The sequence below is a fragment of the Aulonocara sp. 'chitande type north' Nkhata Bay genome, linkage group LG23 (assembly GCF_057382095.1).
Source record: "Aulonocara sp. 'chitande type north' Nkhata Bay isolate Kocher_YH1m ecotype deep benthic linkage group LG23, A_spYH_male_GT1.1, whole genome shotgun sequence".
NCBI classification, from domain to species: domain Eukaryota; kingdom Metazoa; phylum Chordata; class Actinopteri; order Cichliformes; family Cichlidae; genus Aulonocara; species Aulonocara sp. 'chitande type north' Nkhata Bay.
In genome coordinates this window covers 4,322,260-4,342,104 of record NC_141365.1, presented here as the reverse complement: position 1 = coordinate 4,342,104, position 19,845 = coordinate 4,322,260, and the positions used below count along the sequence as shown (strand labels likewise).

Sequence of the window (19,845 nt, the reverse complement as noted above, 5' to 3'; positions counted from 1 at the left end):
TCCTCCCCCGTGCCTCTCTGCAGCTCTTTGAAGAAACTCAAGAGGTGTGCAGAAATGTCCCTCCCCAGTTTGCTGTCCACACAGCCCGCAGGACGGTGTACAAGCCAAGACAGCAGAGTTAAGGTGCCAAACATAAAAATCCAGCCTTATGCACGACCTGTCATTCTGTAGGAAACTGACGAGGCTTCTTTTCACATGAATCTGCACACAATTCTTTGATTTATTGATAAAAACATTCAGAACATTCAGTCAATGATCACAGCATCATTTTAAAAAAAATGTTAAACGTCTTTTTTGTTTCATAAACAAAACACACAAAAAAAATCTCTTAAGACTGGCTTTAAAGACCACAGTAATCTGATAATGACTGACAGTGTGGAAGAGATTCACCGTTTACCAGATGAGCGTTGGGTTCTTATTCTTTTCTCTCTCTCTCTCTCTTTTTTAAATACACAACCTAGTAGTGCTAGTGTGTGACTCAGACATCTGTAGGTCATTGGAACTGTGGGATATATTTGGAGATACTGTCTGATATGCCCGGATCACTACACTCAAAAAGACAGACGGAGGCTCCACTTCAGTCCAGTGAATTTTTCTGTCAGTTTGCCTCGTTCTTTGATGCTTCATCAAAGTTCTCCACGAGATCTACAGAACAGCAAAAGCACAGCATTAAATAGTTAAACTAGAGGAACAATCTAAAGTCACATACATGAGTTCAACTGTAGTAACTTTTCAGGGCTGCAGAAAAATATTCAAAAGAGCAAATTGACTTAAATTGAGTAAAAAGAGCAATCTTCTATACTACGATGAAAATTTAACAGAGTGTAGCTGTCTCTAAGTTTTCATTCTGATCATTCTTCTTTTTATTCATGTGACACTGCATACCTGGCACATCATCATCCTCTTCCTCAATGTCCTCTGGCTTTGGAGCCTTGCTTTCAAGAGCTAAGACGAAATGCACAAAAAACACATTTTAGCTGGAAAGTGATAGAAAGTTGCCTCAAATAATGACTTTTAACCTATGATGAAGCATATCTGTATACGAGTGTTCTCTTCCAGTATGACAGTACTCCATTCACAAACCATGAGCGATGGATCATCGGCAGTGGCCTTTGGCATCACCATGTTAGCATTCTCCACAATAAGGGAATAGTTTCAGAACAATGAGGCCCAGAGACTTGAAGAATCAATGAAAGGAGCACTGAAGCTGCACTGGTGGCATGTGGAGACACCGCTTGTCTCTGTATTTGGCAAACAGAGGTGAGAGGTTTTTTTGAGCTGAGTTTTCTATCATATATGCTGGTATTGATCTCTATGATATGCCAGTATTGGCTCATATCACTTGAAATTGAGACTTATTAGACCAGGCAACATTTCTTCCAGTCGTTTATTGCCTTAGCTTGTTTGAATCGCAGTCTCAGCTTCCTGCTGTTAGCTGACAGGTTGCTGGTTCAGAGATGATTTTTTTTTTTGCAAAACTGTTGCCTTTCTATTGGCTTGAAGCAGTCTGGCTAGTCTCCTCTGATCTCTGGCATTAACAGGGCATTTTCATCCCGAGAACTACCACTCACTGGATATATTCTCTTTTTCAGACCACTCTCTGTAAACCCTTAGAGATTACCTTCTTGTGCGGGAAAATCCCAGTAGATCGGCAGCCTCTGAAATACTCAGACGAACGTTTTCATGGCATGGCACCAAAAACCATGCCATGTTCAAAATCACTTTTACCTTTCTTCTCCACTCTGATGCTTGGTTCTGTGCCTAAATGCACTGACTTACTCTCAAGTGATTGGCTGCTTAGATATGTTTGTTAAAGACCTAATAAAGTGGCCAGTATATGTTTATACCATCTTGGCTCATCTGGAAAAACTCATCTTTAAAAGATTTGCTTCACCTTGAAAAGTAAATATTAAGTATAAAGTGGATTTTGCATATTTAACTGTGTTGTAACTCTTCTTTGGCTAGAACTTGACCGGGGTTCAAATGGAGCAAACTGAACTGACGGGTCATACAGCAGCATAGAAAGTCAGAAACCTGCATATACACTGAATGTTAAGACAAAAAAAAGACGAAGAAGCCACCACAAGGTCGCACGGCTCTCAATCGACCTCTGTGATGTTAATGTGGCTTTAACTGTTCCAAGAAGCACTTGACCACCTGAACCGTTCCTAGAATCAGGACCAGGAACCAGGAAGAACTGGATAAACTGCACATTTCCAGGTGGACAAAGATTGTAGAGCCTTACCCAAGAAAACCAGAAGCTGTAAATGCTTTGGAAAGAGGATACGAATATTTTGCACATGAGCTGCTGCAAGAATTTCTTTCCCATGAATCAAAGTATAATCAACCTGTGGTGTCAACTACAAATTATCCTCCCAAAAAGGAAGCGAGTGAAAATGAATCCCAACTAAAAGGAAAAAGTTTAGGCGTTTACTTAACAGGTAAACTTTGTGTCTCCTACCTCTTTTATCCTTTTTGGTACAAACAAGTTAAGCTGATACCAAAAATGAACATAAAATCAATGAAATAAAAATCAAAGCCCTGAGGGGCGACCCACCTTGCCGAGGGAACTGTTCTGCGAGCTTGCGCAGGCTGCTGAGGCTGTCTGCTCCAAGCTGACTGAGGATGGCGGGCAGCATCTCTGTCATCTGTTTGGTCTCAGCGTGGCCGGTGATCGCAAAGGTGTTGGCGGATAGAGAGGCCTGAACTTTGGGGTTGTTAAAGTGAATCACAGTCCCGTCATCCTTGATCATGTTCACCTGAGGAGAAAAGATCACCCAAGTTCTCTCAAGTCACCCAAGTCCATGCACGTTATTGATACCTTTGAAAAACTAAACAGTGGTCTGCTCTACACGACCGCACATTCACCTACGTCAGTTTGCCTCCTCAATGCCAGCAATATTGTTGACAGCAAACTTCTTCAGTGAACTCTGAAGCTTTTTGTCATCAGCTGTTGCAGTTCTGTGAACCACCTTCTTCTTCCTGCGTGCAGTGCCCTGAGAACATAAAACATACAATCAGATCAACACTTTTCTAAGTCATAGGCTGTGACTTAGAAACAGAAGAAAGGAGGAAAATACAGCGACAGAAAACGTTTGGCTAGTTACAAAATATTGTGTTTAAATCCTCTGTCCGGTTCTGATTGCTTACCACTTACACTTTCACTAATAGTTTTAGTCATCATTTAACCTTTTACAGAGTGAAATGATGTCTTCAGCTTTCTTCCCTGCCTAGCCAGTCACCCTGAAGCCAAAAGTAAACTACTGTGCAACTAGAGAGATCAGAGCCTGTTGCATAAAAATACCATTGTGAGTTAATCAGTTATAAAAAAGACTTTAGCTTCAATCATGAGGAAGTGCATGGGCTGATCTTTTTTCGCAGTTTGCATGTGTGTGTGTGTGGGGGGGGGGGGGGGGGGGGGATTAAGAAGGTATATACAGCATCAACTCAAATGTTTTATCATCTCAAAACAAAACATGTCAACACCAATAACAGCAGACAACTTTGAAACTGTATATATATATATGTATATGTGTATATAAAGGGAGGTTTTCCTTCTCACTGTCATAAGTGCTCGCTCAAAGGGAGTCACTTGATTGTTGGGGTTTTCTCCAGTTCTGCCTCTAGACACAGAATAAAGTATCTATCTATCTATCTATCTATCTGTATATGTATATATATATATAAAAAAAAAAACACCCAGCACGCCCCTGCGGGCGGTTTATCCTTCAAGCTCGGGTCCTCTACCAGAGGCCTGGGAGCTTGAGGGTCCTGCGCAGTATCTTAGCTGTTCCCAGGACTGCGCTCTTCTGGACAGAGATCTCCGATGTTGTTCCCGGGATCTGCTGGAGCCACTCGCCTATCTTGGGAGTCACCGCACCTAGTGCTCCGATTACCACGGGGACCACCGTTACCTTCACCCTCCACATCCTCTCGAGCTCTTCTCTGAGCCCTTGGCATTTCTCCAGCTTCTCGTGTTCCTTCTTCCTGATATTGCTGTCATTGGGAACCGCTACATCGATCACTACGGCCGTCTTCTTCTGTTTGTCTACCACCACTATGTCCGGTTGGTTAGCCACCACCATTTTGTCCGTCTGTATCTGGAAGTCCCACAGGATCTTAGCTCGGTCATTCTCCACCACCCTTGGGGGCATCTCCCATTTTGACCTCGGGACTTCCAGGTTATACTCGGCACAGATATATATATATATATATATATATATATATATATATATATATATATATATATATATATATATATACATATACATATATATATATATATACATATACAGATAGATAGATAGATAGATAGATAGATAGATAGATAGATAGATAGATAGATAGATAGATAGATAGATAGATAGATAGATAGATAGATAGATAGATACTTTATTCTGTGTCTAGAGGCAGAACTGGAGAAAACCCCAACAATCAAGTGACTCCCTTTGAGCGAGCACTTATGACAGTGAGAAGGAAAACCTCCCTTTAATTAGGAAGAAACCTCCAGCAGGTCCAGCCTCAGAGAGGGCCAGCCATCTGCCACAAGCAATAGGGAGGGTGAGAGGAAAGAGAAGAGAACAGAAAAGGAGAGCACAGGGAGACCAGACAGAAACCAGACTGAGGGAGAGGAGATAAAAATATAATGACATGTTGCAGCGGTGTATAAACACAAAGAGATGAAGCACTCAGTGCATCACATGCAGTTCTGCAGCAGTCTGACCTATAGCAGCATTACTAAAGGATGGTTTACTGTCCCCTGAGTCATCCCTAACTAAGTTGTATCAAAAAGGAAAGTTTTGAGTCTAACCTTAAAGGCAGAGAGAGTCTGTCTATGAATCCAAACTGGGAGCTGGAAGGAGATCTGCCTCCTATTCTACTTTCAGAAACTCCAGGAACCACAAGTAAGCCTGCAGTCCTGCGTCTTTAAAAGATGACGGGCCAGACTATTAAAAACTTTGCATGTGAGGAGAATGAGGCAACTTTTTTAAAAGGGTTGATATGATCAAGCATTTTATTGTGTAAAATTAGGAAAAACTGTAATAAAATACATAAATTATTAAAATTATCGTATATCAGAACTTTAATACACCACTTAATGGGCACTTTAATGAATACTTGATTCATTTTTTCATTTTTTTTTCTTTTGTTTTTAATCAACCAATTTGATTGTCCAATCAGTGCTTATTTTCTGCAGGCAACACAATTAAAAAAGACTTTAAAAAAGAGCAGTAACTGGTAATTATAACCACGAACTGGAGAACTACAATAACCACCCTGCTTAATGTGTCCTAGGTGATGCTGTACCAGCTCAGCAATCAAAATCCCTTCATTTTTGCAACGTACCTTTCCTCCTATCCGCACCTGGGCTTGAAGTTTTGCCAGTTTTTCCTGATTCATGTTCTCAACTATAGGAGGAAAAAAATAAAGACAAAATACATTTATTTTTAAAACAACGGGAGTATTTGAATGCTGCTGCAAAATTAGCTGGAGCAACAATATGAGCAATGTTACAAAAATACGGAAAAATATCATTATTATTACTATTATTATCATTATCATAAAAACAAGGCGAGAGAATAGAGATGTTAAAGAGACAGGAAAGCTAGATGTAGCAGATACAACTGTATCTGTAGCTCCAGAGCTGACACTAACTTGACAGCAGACGCGCGTGTGTGTGCGCGCGCGCGCGTCTCAGACAGCTGCTGAGATGAAAACACAACACTCGGCCCACAGTGAACACACACCGTATCGCTGCTCCGCTCGCGCCGGCAGTTGCGCTCCGTCCGCAAACCAACAACCGCACGGGCCGCAAAAACCGCACCCCTCTCACAAAAGCCAGCATCTACGGGAACGAGCCTGCTCCATTAAGCACAGAGGCATGCGGCACCGAAAGATGGAGGTGATGAGGAAGAGATGACGTCACACATCATATGGCTGATCTCCCCCCCCCCCCACCGTCCCACCCCTTCTTCGTCTCCGACCAGCGGGAGGGATTTGGTGTCGTGCTGCCACCTATGGGATGCTGTTTAAAACTACACTAATAACTGTAAAGCGACACTGTCAGCGGACTGGACCACAGTGTGGGAAACTGAAGCCACTCTGGTTATTACCCGTGTACATGTCCCCTTATAGTCAATATTACAGAACAAACAAAAATTGCATGACGAGTGTGGGAACAACGTGTGGCCGCTAGTATGTGTGTGGGACTTTTCACTGATGCCTGATAAATCTAACTTTTAAAAACTCACTCAGTCACAAACTGCACAGTTGCAGGTTTGTCATTGCAAATGCATTTTTCCCAGTGAACAGTGCTACGTTAAGCATGGATGGAAGCAAACGTCTGTTTTTATGGCCTTCTGTAGCAGGCTTATTTATTCATGTATCCCCTGTTTTCATCTGCTGTTCTGCTGTTCTGACTAACTGAGCTCGTCTTGAACCACAGGCTTAGTGAGAGACTTAAACATGTTGAGGTGGGTGCTGTTGTGGTTCCTGGTTTAAACCCCAACCAGGGCCTTTCTGTCTGGAGTTTTCATGTTCTCACTCATGGGTTTCCTCCAAGTACCCCGTCTTCCATCCACTGTCCTAAAACATGCAAACATGCATGTTAATGTTAATTCAAACCCAAATGTAGAGAATAAGCGCTGTGTGAATGTGTGATGTTAGTCCATTTCCAGTTCTGCTTTTGAAAACGATTGTTAATCAAACAATGTGTGCCCATTTATAAAGTTCTGCATGAAGTGACAGAGTGGAGCTTGGAGTGGAATGTAAGTAGACGTCTACAGTGCTTAAAGCAATGTTATAAGACTGCAGTTCAGGACACTCAAAGTAAAGATTGTATCTCATATTTCTGTTTTGTCAACAGATGGGATGTAATAACTAACTAAATAATAACATGTCGTTTTAAAATGACACTCACAAAAGCAGCAAAATCCATTCTTTTTCAAAATACATAATAATTTATAATAAGAAATCACCGATTTCTTGCCTATTCTAGTCTCATATTTCAGACTCCTTGGGGCTAAAACAAGACGCACTCTGTCCTCGAAAGATGTTTTAGGTGGAGAAAACCTCGCTGTGAACTCACATTATCTTGACTACAACGCATTAAAAAAAACCATTTCCACCATTTTCTCTTTAATGTTTATGGTTTGTTTTTCCATTTTCCGTTTTATTACACAGTACAGCACAAACACATTGGAAAGTTTTGTGTTGTTTTGTTAAAAAAAAAGTGTCATGATGCAGAAGCACCGGTGCGAAAAAATCACATTTACAAAGTAATAACGCACCTACCAGCAGACTACTTACTGCTGAAAGACGATCCTCTCAAAACATCTGCTTTCGTTCTGATCATGATCACACTTGAATGCAGCGTTACATACTTCAATCAGAAACTTCTTACTCTGATCATTCTTTACAACACTTTGAAAGAAAAGCACAACACTCACCCGAACCATTTAAAACATCAAACGTACTGATACAGGCAAAAATCATGTTTTCAATTGGTCCATGTTATAACATAATGCAGGCTTAAATTGTTTAAAGGCTGGTACAGTATACACCACCACGTTAACAGCTCACACACTATAAAAAAAGAAAACACTTGATGACATTCAAAACACTCAATGAGCAAAAGTTTACTGTTGTGGTGAAATTGTTGGGAGAAGCTTGTTTTAAACATCAACTAGACTTTCAGCACAAAATATTTGCTTCAGGTAAAACAGTCCTAAGTACCGGTATACCCTTACTGCTTCTGGTCCTGCTAAATGCCAGGGTTGCCTCTTCTCTTTAAAAGCATGAAAGCAACATGGCTTAAGTTTGCAAAGTCGCATTTGAACAAACCACAAGACCTCTTGAATAATGTGCTTTGGACAGACAGCACCAAAGTAGAGATGTTTGGCATCAATGCACAGCCATGTTTGATGAAAACTAAGTACAGCACAATATTAGCACAAAGACATCATACTGATGTCAGCATGGTGGTGGAGGATGATCATTTGTTTTTTTGCACGCTTATTGTCTCTTGCACATCTGTGCAAACCAAATGATTAACACATTATACTGGAATCCTTATAATAAAAAGTTAACATGTAAGGTCAAAGAAGACTCAGTCACAATCAATAAATAGTAGTGCAAAGACACAGGCTGGAGCTGCACGTGGAACAAAGCCAGGAATGAATAAAACAATGTCTACGACTTAACAGTGACTGTTAGTTCGTCTCTAACACTGTGACAGTTTTTGATAGAACTTGTCTAGTGCCCCTGATGCAGAAGGCGGGGCTAAAAGTTTAGAACAAAAAGTCAATACCACAATATACAGTAATAGTGACAATTCATGGTGATCATTTTGCAAATGTTACAAGAAAACATTTGTGGTTTGTGTAAGTGCATTTTTGATAGTCTTCTAGTGTCTCAGTGCGTCTTATTCATCTGCAGGAGCTGAAATGGGATGAAACTTTGCAAAGAGGAAGAGCGCATGCAAAGGAAGAATCAAAGGAATTTTGTTTTGGACCTGGGTCACTTTAAAATTGACCTTAGGATAAGCGTTCTTTAGAAATGTCCTTCTAGTATTCCAAATGATTTTCTTTCCTTTTGTTTTTCAGCACCTTGGCGTTCTCAGATAAAAGACTCAGGACAGGGTTCAGGTGATGGATTTGATGACAACATCATGCACAGGTGTTTTACCGAGGCAGCGGCAATCAGATGACCCACTGGAGCTGCTGGTCTCCGCTGAGCTGTGGAGCATACTGCGCTGCCACCGATGGAGGGTGTAAAATTTCGAGCCACAACAGCCGTGAAGCAACACGAAGATTTTCCTGAGAACAGCCTTCCTCAGCAGGATGTAGACCCACGGGTCCAGGATCTGGTTCCACGTAGCCATGCGTATAGTCAGCAGACTAAAAGACGGAGACTCATCCGTGGCTCTGGTACTCAGAATGGTGACATGGATCTATTGGAGTGGTAGAAAAACAGTTATTCTAAATATTTATCAAATACTTTAATAGAAAACAATTTTAGACTGGTTGTGTTAGACTGGTTGTGATAGACTGGTTGTGTTAGACTGGTTGTGATAGACTGGCTGGGAAGTTACAGGAAAAACGAGGTAAGATTAGTGTGTGCAATTTTGCATCTTTGTTGTTATTAAGAGATCTCTAATTCAAAGCATTTACTTTCTTTCTTTTTTTTAAATATTAGAATTGCTTAATTTGAATAATAATTCAAAACCACGATTATTTGGAAGAGTCTTCAAAGCAGCTGCCATATTTTTCAGCTTGTCTGGCATCTATTGCTTGGCATCACAAGTCCTTAATTAATACATTTGCTGATTTCCACCAGTGTACAACAATTAAACATCAGACATCTTTTACATGATGATGACAAGGATAGAAAAGAACAGTGATGGAAGTGGAGAAAAACCTGTTTGTATCAAACCCTTTAAAATGCAAAGACAGACAAACAGAGCTTTCTTAGGGCACCACAGACATGCTCGGGTATAGTAGGATCTGTTTTCTCACATTCTGTCTCCGTTCCTTTTGGTGATAACAGCTATTATTTCTGCTTATTTTTTCATCACCTCTGTTTCATTTTCCTCCTTCTCGTTTCCATATCATTGTCATTTTTAAAGGCCTCTCGATGGAAAACCCCGTCACCAATCACACTCGGCTCCATCACCGCTCGCTTATAGGGGTCATGTTACTCTCCACCTCCTTTATCTGGGAGTCTGCATTATGATGACTCTTCTCTCTGTCTTCATGCTCATGCTTCTGCAATCGATTTTCTTCCAAATGGTTTCATCTTATCACATTTATTGCACTTTTTTTTTTGACTTTTTGTTTTTAATTCAGTGTTTTTTAATTTAAATTTCAGTTTAAATGTTCAGTTTTAGTTTAGTTTTCATTTGTTTCAGTGTTACTTTTATTTTTTTATTGTTATGAGTGTATGGAGGCCATATGTCAGAAGCAACATTTATGGAAATCAATGTAGGTGCTAAAATAAAAACACCTTTTGAACGCCGCTGACTCACAGTCTTGCAGACATGCAGAGTGTCAGTAAACAAATCTATCAAAGTCTCATCAAGGAAGCTGAAATATTTGTATTCTTTTTTCAGTTTATGGGAGTTTCAACGATCTGGTTTTTATTTTTAATTTAACTCACTAAAATGTTTGCTCACACCTGGTTTTGGTTTTAGCATTTAGTTTTAGTTGACTATGATAACACTGTTATTAAACTACTGTGAAAATGCAAACATTACTTAAATTTGTGTGTTTAATCTAATTGACATGAACCTTTTAATCTTACTTGGTTACATTGACTTTAATGTAATTTAATTTATTGTTTTATTTGGGAATTTTTAATTAAATAAATACTAATGCTGCAAAGAATCAGATGACTGGTAATATTTAATCTCAATTTAATTTAATCTCATTCATTTAGTATTGCTGTCATTAATATTTTAGCTATGCTCAGTTAGGCTTCTATTGTTGTGGGAGTGTGATGTGGTTTCTTGTTCTGACCTCCAGTAAGCAGCTGTTAAGTTTGCTAACAATTCTAGTATTTAAAAAAAAAAACTCCCATTATTGCTGTGATGTCGATGTACTTACTCATCTTCAAAATGCATCATGGACACACTGACCAACAGCAGTAGTTTAATGATCAGAAATGCAACATAACACTGCTTTAACAAAGATATATGGAAAGGCTTTAGGTAGCAGGGAACAAATCCAGCTTAGCTTCCTCAGTGTCACTCTACGCTCTGTAATTTTTCGTTTTTCCCTGTAATTTTTAACTGTCTGTTAAAGGTGTGCTGAGGAGGTCTTACCAGTAATGGGCCCCAGCATATGCAGGACACCAGCATGATAGCCAGGAGCTGGCAGATCATCTCTATGTGATAAGGCATGCTTCTGCAGTGATGCTTGTGGCGCAGTTTGGCCTGTATTAGAACACAGCCTGTTAGCGTGTTGCAGGCAATGGAGATCAGCAGTGCCAGCAGCCCCAGCAATGAAAATAGCAGCGGCAGGAGCACATCCAGCCAGTCTTTGGTTTGCTCGATAAGGAAAAAGCACCAGCTCCTGGACCTTTGAACCTTGTAGGGCTTCGACAGCATTACAGGCAGCGCAGCCACCAGTGCAGCAAGCAGCCAGGTGACCCCAAGGAGCCTTTTCATGTGGTGTGAGGCCAACACTGTGGAGTGGAAGATAGGCTTAGTGACTCCAATGCAGCGCTCCACAGCCATAGCACTTCCCAGGAACAAGGGGCTCAAGCCAAAGAACACCATACATGCCCCAAAGATGGTGCATATGATTTGATAAGGATCAAAATTCTCCCATTTCTTTTCAGCACTGTACACAAAAAGCACCAGGGATCCATTAATGAGGTGACCCAGCAGATCTGTGATCACCAGGCTGCTGGCAAACAGCAGGAAGGATGCCCTGGACTTGGTGCGGATGCTGCTGTAGGATTTCAGCAGAATGAACAGAGCAAGGCTGTTGGAGAAGATGCCAACAGTCATAGAGATTACTGATGCAGTGATAGACAGTTCCTTCTGGAAACAGGTGTTATTGGTGGGTCTAACCTCTGACCTGCAGCTGGACTCTGAACTCCCATTAGCTGACATGGCTGGAATAAGTCTGAAAGAGAAGGTAAATGGAAAATATCTGTGTGATTCAATTAGACCAAAACAATGGTTTGGATGAAATCTACTGATAAAATTGACTTGGAAGCAAGTAAGACACAAGTTTAACATTATTAATATTTTCAAGAATAAAGCTTATATACACTTTAAACTCCTATTGTGATTGCTTTTGTAGTAATTCCCACTCATCCATTTCTCTTTCCAATAGGAACAATCAGACCACATCAGAGTGCAGTGAACGCTTCTTTCCTCAAATTCATGACCTTTTTCTGACTATTGAAGATTCCTCGGTTTGGTTGATTTCAATAAATAATTCCTTACCTCAGGTTTGGGCTTCGCTGGGATAGCTCTCCATAAGTTAAAAGCCCCCTCGTTCTCTGTCTTTAAAAACAGAAGAGACGGCAGTTAATGTTGTACCAGTCCTTGTTCCGTCTGCGTACAGCAGGTGCCAAGTCTCGATGAGGGCGCATAGGCGAGCTCTGAGCTCAGACGCAACTCAAGAGGCTGCACACCAAGAAAGAATCTGCTTTCGTCCTCTTGTATGTGCGTTAACACTCTGGTTGGGGATTGCACCGACTGATAAAATGCTGCCAAGCTAACATGATTTAATTATTGTTATTAATGATTGTAATTATCCATGGAACGAAAAGCGTCTCCAAGTGTGAGCAAATATATCGAAAAGTTTTCCTCTCTTTTCTGTATTGTTCTATGTATTTAGTCGCCCGCACTATTTACGCAGTTATCAGCAGTGTCGGTCGCGTCTCCTGAATTGAATATTCGATAACAAATGTCTTCATAAAGTTGAACCCAAGCGCCCTAAGACCACATCAGTCTTCTCTGGTGGACGTGCCCAGGCGTTTGGCTCTTCAGGGCAGTGTCCTTTTATTTGTTGCACTCCAGATTATTAGTCAACCCCGCCTTTTTTTCTCCACATGGTAAAGTGCAGCCGGACATTAAGTCATTTTTGTTCATCTGCCATCAGGCGTCTCGTTTTCCACGGAGGTCTGCTAAAGAAAGAAGCCATGACCTTAAGAAATGCGAACAAACTAAAGGCTGGTGAACTGAGCAAACCAAAAGTCCCATAAAAAGATCAGGAAAGGCCAGCGACCTTCTAAGTGCGCATTTCTGTCAGAAGAAACAACCCATTTTAGTTGTTATTTTTCTCAGAAGTTTTAAAAGTCATGTGAAGGACATGCTGTGCTTAACATTATTTTAAAGAAGTACTAAACCAAATCATCACTGCAGTCTGTGGAGACGATGAAGGGTTTGATCGAAATCGATTCAGTGTTCAGAGCCAAAAAAGCAAATGTCATCTTATCATCACTGGCCTCATTTTTCTTCTTACTGCTCATCATAATTCCACTGGCGACTGCTGGACCGGAGATTTGTTTGTGTTGGGTGACGAGCACCACGTGTAGTTTTGAGCCATCAGCCTCAATCGGATATAAGAAAAGGGTTTTAGAGGTTCGAGGCATTACTTGATCCAGTGCATGAGATTTCTTTCAGGTACTCCTGAAGTCACAAAATAATTTAAATAATTTTTTCCACTATATTTGCAAAACTAACTTAAACCTATTTTGATATGTAAAATCTGTAGAGTTACTCATTTAAATAATGCTTTAAGCTAAAACTGCAGCTGTTTTATGGCTTATTGAAAGCTGACATGTCTGGAGACTGGTAGGTCAGCAGCAATTAAGAATTTATACTCTTCCATAACTACAGCTCACTTCCCCACAGTCTTTCTCACAGACTGACTCTTCTCCTGACTCAGTGTGGTTCAACTCCACACATTACCCAATCCACATCTGTCTTTCTATCATATTTGTACGTTTTCCTTTGTCTACTAAGTCTGATTCTAGAGATTCTCGCTTCTGACAAAATACAACAAATCTGTTAGGAGTGCTGTTTATACACGCTGCACATGATTCTAGCACTGCCTACAAAGCAGATGGAATATGTTGAAGTGCAGTTTTGTCTGCTCCAGGAGCAAAGTTCAATCTTTTTGATCCTTTGTGATTTATCTGATGAGGGAGGACAAATTGCGTTCATACTCCACATGCTCCGCACTTACTTGCTCACAACAAGGAGCAAAGGTTTCTAAGAGGAAATATTTATTGCAGGGGAATAGTAGAAGAAGAAGAAACTAGTTGCACACATACTGCTGATACTTACATGATTATGATTACTTATGAATCATATGATTATTTGGAAATGAAAAAGAGGTTTGGGTGTTAAATGACTGAAAACAATAAAGCCGTTACAATGATGGTGTTTTTACTTAAAAACAAGATTTTTCTCATAATTTTATATATTAGGAACAGTAAAGTTGTATTTTTTCTTAGAAGTGACCTGATAATCTCTGTTACCTCAGCCACACAGAAGTTATAGCTCCTGGATCAAAGCCTTTATTGATTTGTATCAGTAGCTTGAAGTATTAATAAGAGCACAATAGTCCCAAGTTCTTTTTCTTTGCTATTGATTTCCATCCTTTGAATAAAATAAGCCAAACCATTAAGCAAAAAAATAAATAAATAAACGTGCTAAAGACCATTCAGGAATAATAATGATATATTTTGCCAGAACAATCAATTAGTAATAAAAGAAACATACCTACTCTTATCAAATTAGATAAGAGTAGGTAATTTTTATGAAATGATATTTTCATAAAATAAATTGCCAGTGAAAGCGCAGTCTGAACAATGAAGATGCAGGTCGGAGATGATCCAGCAGCCTCCCTAGCTGCGTGTCATAATACAGCTTTCAATGACCACAAGAAAAGATGAATGAAAAGGAGAAAAGGTACTTTTCTTTTCCATTCACACGGATTTTATCTCCTGAGTCTGTAATTACCGTTGTCTGTTCTCAGTGCGAAAACAGAATGTCTTATCATCTTGAAGTGGTAATGAAACCTTTCTCTTTGCTGTCTTATGGTGGTTACTAATTATCTGAAAAGGTAACTCCTGATGCAATCATCTGAGGAGACATTACACCTTCTACTGTAGTGTTGACAAGTAGCAGAACCAGCATAAGCACAGGCATGGGAGCACAATCGCGTTCTTTTGTTGGGTGTATCTAATGGGGCTGTTCTAATAGTCAGGCTGACTCAGCAGGGTTCAGATGGAGCTGTGAGCAGATGGGGCAAAAATGGGAAAATAACCCATAATGCAGGCTTTTTGCCAGTGGTACTGTTACTTCTTCTTCACATCTCCCATCATCTCAGAAAACCACTCCAGAGCAAAGACTCACAGGTAACGTACTTTCTGTTCTCACTCGTCTTCTCTCTTCCGTCATTACTTTGCCCCATTTGTCACTCAGTCTCTGCAACCCTGCCCAGCAAATGTCCTTCAGTTTGAAATTGTTAATTCAGCAGAGTTGGTGCAAAGTGGGAGAAGTAGCAAAATGTGCTCAAAATGGAGTCACTGGCAAAACTGTTGAAAATCCTCAGCAGTTTGGACACAGGTTGGATGAAGGCCAAATATCTCACATTAACCTCGTTTTCAGATACAGCACAAATTTGATCATGCAAGTACTTAACACTTGAGAGAGAAGCGGATTATCTGACAATAACAACAGCCTACAGCTGCCAGTTCCTGGCTCACCTTCCAGATCCACATTGTAGTTTTGTGTCATAGTCCCTCTTCCCTGACCTTGGATACACGACAGAGATCTGTAGGGACATAACTTATATTGTGATAAAGGATTTATGGTCTCATTTTACATCTGCTGTCGTTGCAGTGAAGTTAAAATACTAATTAACTAAACCTACGTCCTTCTCATGTCACTTGCTTCTGTTTTTGCTGTTTCGCTAACAGTCTCTTCTTTTAATTACTTTTCTATTTTTGAAATGATCATGTCAGATTCTCATAAATAACTAATAAAGTTTCCACTCTGTGCCACACAAATAAACAAGCACAACTATCTGGCTCTGAGGACTCACAAATGGGTGCTGCTGTATGTAGTTTTGTGAAGCTGCAGGTATCAAATAAGCTCAGAGGAAAGACTCCTACAAACAGCTTGAAGCAACAAACAAGTTCAGCTCCTGTTGGTATTTACTCAGATCTGGAACACATTCTCTTGAGTCTCATTAAGCTAACGACCTTTGTGCGCTCCTCCAGCATGTTAAACAAGTACGCCTTTGTCTTTTGTGTTTTTTCATGTTCAGACTTTCTTTAACTCTGTAATCAATGAGAAAGTTGAGGCTTCTTTTTCATTGGCAGGAGTTCTTTTTATTATGAATTAGGAATACTGTAGGAAAGTATTATGATTGCAGGCAGTGTTAGGGCAGCCAGCTCTAACACTCTCCAGGCAGTGCAGATTATTTATGTGTTCTGTCACTTTTTCTCTGCCTTGACTCATTGGAAAGGCTCCCTGTCTGTGTTCCAAGACCTCCTGTTTTATAAATCAAGCACTGGGTAAAAATATGAATAATGAGAATAAAGAAACAGATGAAAAGTAGCTGCTGCTGCTGTTTGTCTTTTAGCAACATGAAGAGTAGCAAGAAAGGAAAGAGATTGTTTCTTTTGTTTTTTACAGACGTTACAAGGCAGCACTGGAGGCTGTTGTTGTTAACAAGGACCCCCAACTGATCCTGTATGGAAAACTCTTTCTTGATGAGTTTAGAATAATGTTCCTCAATATAAAATTGTGAAGAATTGAATATCTGATCATCTACAGTACATAATGTCTTCAAAAGATTCTGAGAATCTGGCAAAATCTCTGTGTGCCCGGGGCCAGGGGCAATATGATACTGTTATGGAAATGACTGTATGGGCTGAGGAACAGCTCCAGAAACGTTTAAAATGCCATTGACAAGTGTAGGTCAAAGCTCTATCACCCAAAGAAGAAACCAGTGCTTGTGGAATTGTCAGTTTACACATCTGGAAGGGCGCTATTGGTGCTGCAAGGTTTTACAGCAACAGATGCTCCCATCCAGATGTTTTTTTCAGGCAAAGCCTTGCATATTTGTGTACACTGAGTCTATTATAATAGCGTGCGTGCAGTACGGACTTTTCACCAACTGAAAACATTTCATGCGTCATGAAATGAAAAAATATGAGAAAGAAGTCCTGAGACTGGTGAGCACAAATGGGACAACCTTCCTCTAACAAAAGTTCAGCAATGACATCCTCAGTTCTCAAGACGTTTGCAGGACTATTCCTAAAAGAAAAGGGAATGCTACTGAGTGCTAAACTTGACCCAACTTTTTTGAGTCATGTTGCTGTCCTCATATTCAAATTGCCCTTATTATTATCTTTACTTGAAACTACATTTGATGCTTTTTTTATGTTCTATTGTGAATAAAATATGGGTTTATGAGATTTGCATTCTGTTTTTATTTACATTTTATACACCGTCTCAGTGTTTCTGAGTTTGTACATTCCTCCTAGCTCATGTCTGGTTCACCCTCTGGCTCAGGGGGTTCAGTATTCTTCCCACAGTCCTGAAGGACACGTTGGAGAGCTCAGGAGTGGACCATCACCTCACTACATGGACTTTGGACTACCTCACCGACCGACCACAGTATGTGAGAACTCAGGGCTGCGTGTCGGACAGGGTCGTCTGCAGTAAGGGGGCCCCACAGGGAATGGTTCCGGCTCCGTCCCTCTTCACCATCTACACTGCAGACTTCTCCCACAACTCCACCCAGTGCTTCCTGCAGAAGTTCTCTGACGACTCTGCAATAGTCGGCCTCATCACTGATGGGGGCGACAAGGATACAGAGGACTGACCCATGGTTTGTGGACTGGTGCCAGCTGAACTACCTCCAGATCAACACTAGTAAAACCAAAGAGCTGGTGGTAGACTTCTGCAGGCACAAACATCCTCCATTGCAACCACTGAACATCCAAGGTATGGACATTGAGGCTGTGGACAGCTACACTTGGTGTTCATCTGAACAACAAACTGGACTGGACTCATTACTCAGACGCCCTCTACAGGAAAGGGCAGAGCAGGCTGTACCTGCTGCGGAGACTCAGGTCGTTTGGAGTGGAGGGCCCACTCCTGAAGACCTTCTATGACTCTGTGGTGGCCTCAGCCATCTTTTACAGTGTGGTCTGCTGCGGCGGCAGCATCTCAGCCGGGTACAGGAAGAGACTTAACAGGCTGATCCGCAGGGCCAGCTCTGTTCTAGGATTCCCTCTGGACCCAGTGGAGGTGGTGAGTGACAGGAGAATGGAGGCTAAGCTGTCATCCCTGTTGGACAACATCTCCCACCCCATGCAGGACACTGACAGCACTGAGCAGCTCCTTCAGTGGCTGCAGCACCCACGGTGTGGGACGAAGAGATTTTGTAGGTCTTTCCTCCCCACAGCTGTCAGACTCCACAAAAAATGACTTCAACTGATCAAACACACACATCCACACATGTGCAATAACAATAACACTAAGTGCAATACTCTTTTCTGGCATCGTTGTATTATACTCAATTGTATATAGCATTTGTATTCTATATAAAGTATTTTATTTTATTCTATTCTATTGTGTACAGTTGTGTACAGTATCTTATTCTTATCTTATTCCAGTGTTTTTTTCTATGTAACTTTGCACTGTCCGCTTTCTGCTGTAACAAAACAAATTTCCCACATGTTGGACTATTAAAGGTTATCTTATCTTATCTTATGTTTACATTTGCACAGAAATAGATTTTTTTTTTTGCAGGATTTAGTTAAATGTGACCTCTTCATAGAATTATGACTATTTAGAAAAAAATAAATATGCTCATTCATGGTCGATCATAGGAGCACTTTACACTGTTTGCCTTTGACTAAAGTGAGCGATGGCACATTGCCACTAAGCTTAACTGATTAACAGAAAATAAGCTAATAAGATAGTGCTGGTAGTGACTCATATAATGTAAGAGATTTGTGTTTCATTTGTTTACCACAGCGACCACACACTCCCAAGCTGTGGATTTTACTTAACTTTGCTTCACTGTCTGGGTTGAATCTAGCTTTTGTCTTTTTAAATGTTCATGACTAAACTTACACTTGCTGTAAAAGTTGAGATTGAGAGCTTACTGCTTGAGCAAGTTTTCATGCAATTTGTCTCATACAAATTGAAGGACAATATTTACTAGGTTAAAATATAAATCTAAGAACATTTAATAAATGAGGTCCCTAAGCACAGTGTTGCACACATAGCACCTCCTGACACAAGAGTTACAAGAAGAAAACAGCCTGTTGTGTCTCCATCTGCTGGGTTTAAGATGAAAAGATGAATTACATCTTAATTTAAGTTTACAGGGATCTATAACATAAACAAAGATTAATATGTGTTTTTCTCTGACAATATCTGACAGAGCTTTAAAAATCCAGAACTAAGTAATGATAATCTGAAACAACTGTTTAAGGTATCAGAATTCATTTTTTAATAATATTGTAAAGGTATTTTTGATTTAGACTATCTTTTAGTTAAATGATGCACATTCATATCAAGCATATCAAGGAGTCATTTAAGTCGTGCACAAAATAAGTCACATCAACATGTAGTGAGTATATTTTCTACCCTTTCCCCAAAAAACAGTAAGATGACCAAACTTTTCTTGGATGAATTCAGATTTCATCATTACAACGTTTACTTTAAAGAAAACATTTGCATGGTAGAAAAAAGGCAACAATGATTTTAGTGTGTTGTAATCAATCAGATTCTCTAATCTTACTTTCATGGAAAACAGCAACATTTTATCAGATTGTATCTTACATGTGGGGATGCTTCTGCAGAAAGCTTTCAAATGACAAAGCACTTAAATTTATTGAGCTATGAAACATTCAAACCATTTTAGTACATTTTGGTTGATTTAAATCTAACGTGTACAGAAGTGTAAGCTGTCTAGCTTTTCTCTTCAAACCTCTGGCATTAACAGTTCATTTTTACCCAGAGAACTGCTGCTCACTGGATATCTTTTCTCTCTTATTTGGACTATAAGACCAGTAAATCAGCCATTTTTGAAATACTCAGATGAGCTAATCTGAAAAAAAGAAAAAAGAAATCTACATTCAAAGTACTTTAAATCACCCTTTTTCCCCATTCTGATGGTCAGTTTGAACTTCAACAGGCCATCGTGACCATGTTTACAGGTATAAATACAGCCTGACACATTTCTCATATATAGTACTAAGATGTTATCAGAGGAATTTACCGTGTAAAAAAAATGCTGATAATCTGTGAAGCCACCAGGTGTCAGTGTAGACTCAGAACATACAGACCTGAAT

At 40.1% G+C, this 19,845-nt stretch overlaps 2 protein-coding genes across 2 annotated transcripts; both read right to left on the bottom strand.

Annotated features, from left to right (window-relative positions):
• Positions 1 to 195: 195 nt before the first annotated feature.
• btf3l4 (basic transcription factor 3-like 4) lies at positions 196 to 5,917 on the bottom strand. Its single transcript, XM_086283723.1, has 6 exons — positions 5,748 to 5,917; positions 5,347 to 5,408; positions 2,883 to 2,996; positions 2,558 to 2,759; positions 886 to 945; positions 196 to 645 (listed from the first exon to the last, which is right to left on the bottom strand). The coding sequence occupies exons 2-6, from the start codon at positions 5,398 to 5,400 to the stop codon at positions 599 to 601; spliced, it is 477 nt and encodes a 158-aa protein (XP_086139849.1). The 5' UTR covers positions 5,401 to 5,408; positions 5,748 to 5,917; the 3' UTR covers positions 196 to 598.
• Positions 5,918 to 8,232: 2,315 nt separating this feature from the next.
• ptgfr (prostaglandin F receptor (FP)) lies at positions 8,233 to 12,054 on the bottom strand. The gene is made up of 3 exons (XM_086283193.1): positions 11,954 to 12,054; positions 10,820 to 11,627; positions 8,233 to 8,950 (listed from the first exon to the last, which is right to left on the bottom strand). Exons 2-3 carry the CDS (start codon positions 11,612 to 11,614, stop codon positions 8,642 to 8,644), a joined length of 1,104 nt encoding a protein of 367 aa, XP_086139319.1. The 5' UTR covers positions 11,615 to 11,627; positions 11,954 to 12,054; the 3' UTR covers positions 8,233 to 8,641.
• Positions 12,055 to 19,845: the final 7,791 nt, after the last annotated feature.

Excerpts from the sequence above, each read along its gene's own strand:
- ptgfr (XM_086283193.1), bottom strand. The coding sequence starts at position 11,614 with ATGTCAGCTAATGGGAGTTCAGAGTCCAGCTGCAGGTCAGAGGTTAGA. Across the intron at positions 8,951-10,819 it reads TATGCTGGGGCCCATTACTG|ATCCATGTCACCATTCTGAG; the intron begins GTAAGACCTCCT and ends CCACTCCAATAG.
- btf3l4 (XM_086283723.1), bottom strand. The coding sequence starts at position 5,400 with ATGAATCAGGAAAAACTGGCAAAACTTCAAGCCCAGGTGCGGATAGGA. Across the intron at positions 2,760-2,882 it reads ATATTGCTGGCATTGAGGAG|GTGAACATGATCAAGGATGA; the intron begins GCAAACTGACGT and ends TTTTCTCCTCAG. Across the intron at positions 946-2,557 it reads AGAACAGTTCCCTCGGCAAG|CTCTTGAAAGCAAGGCTCCA; the intron begins GTGGGTCGCCCC and ends ATTTCGTCTTAG.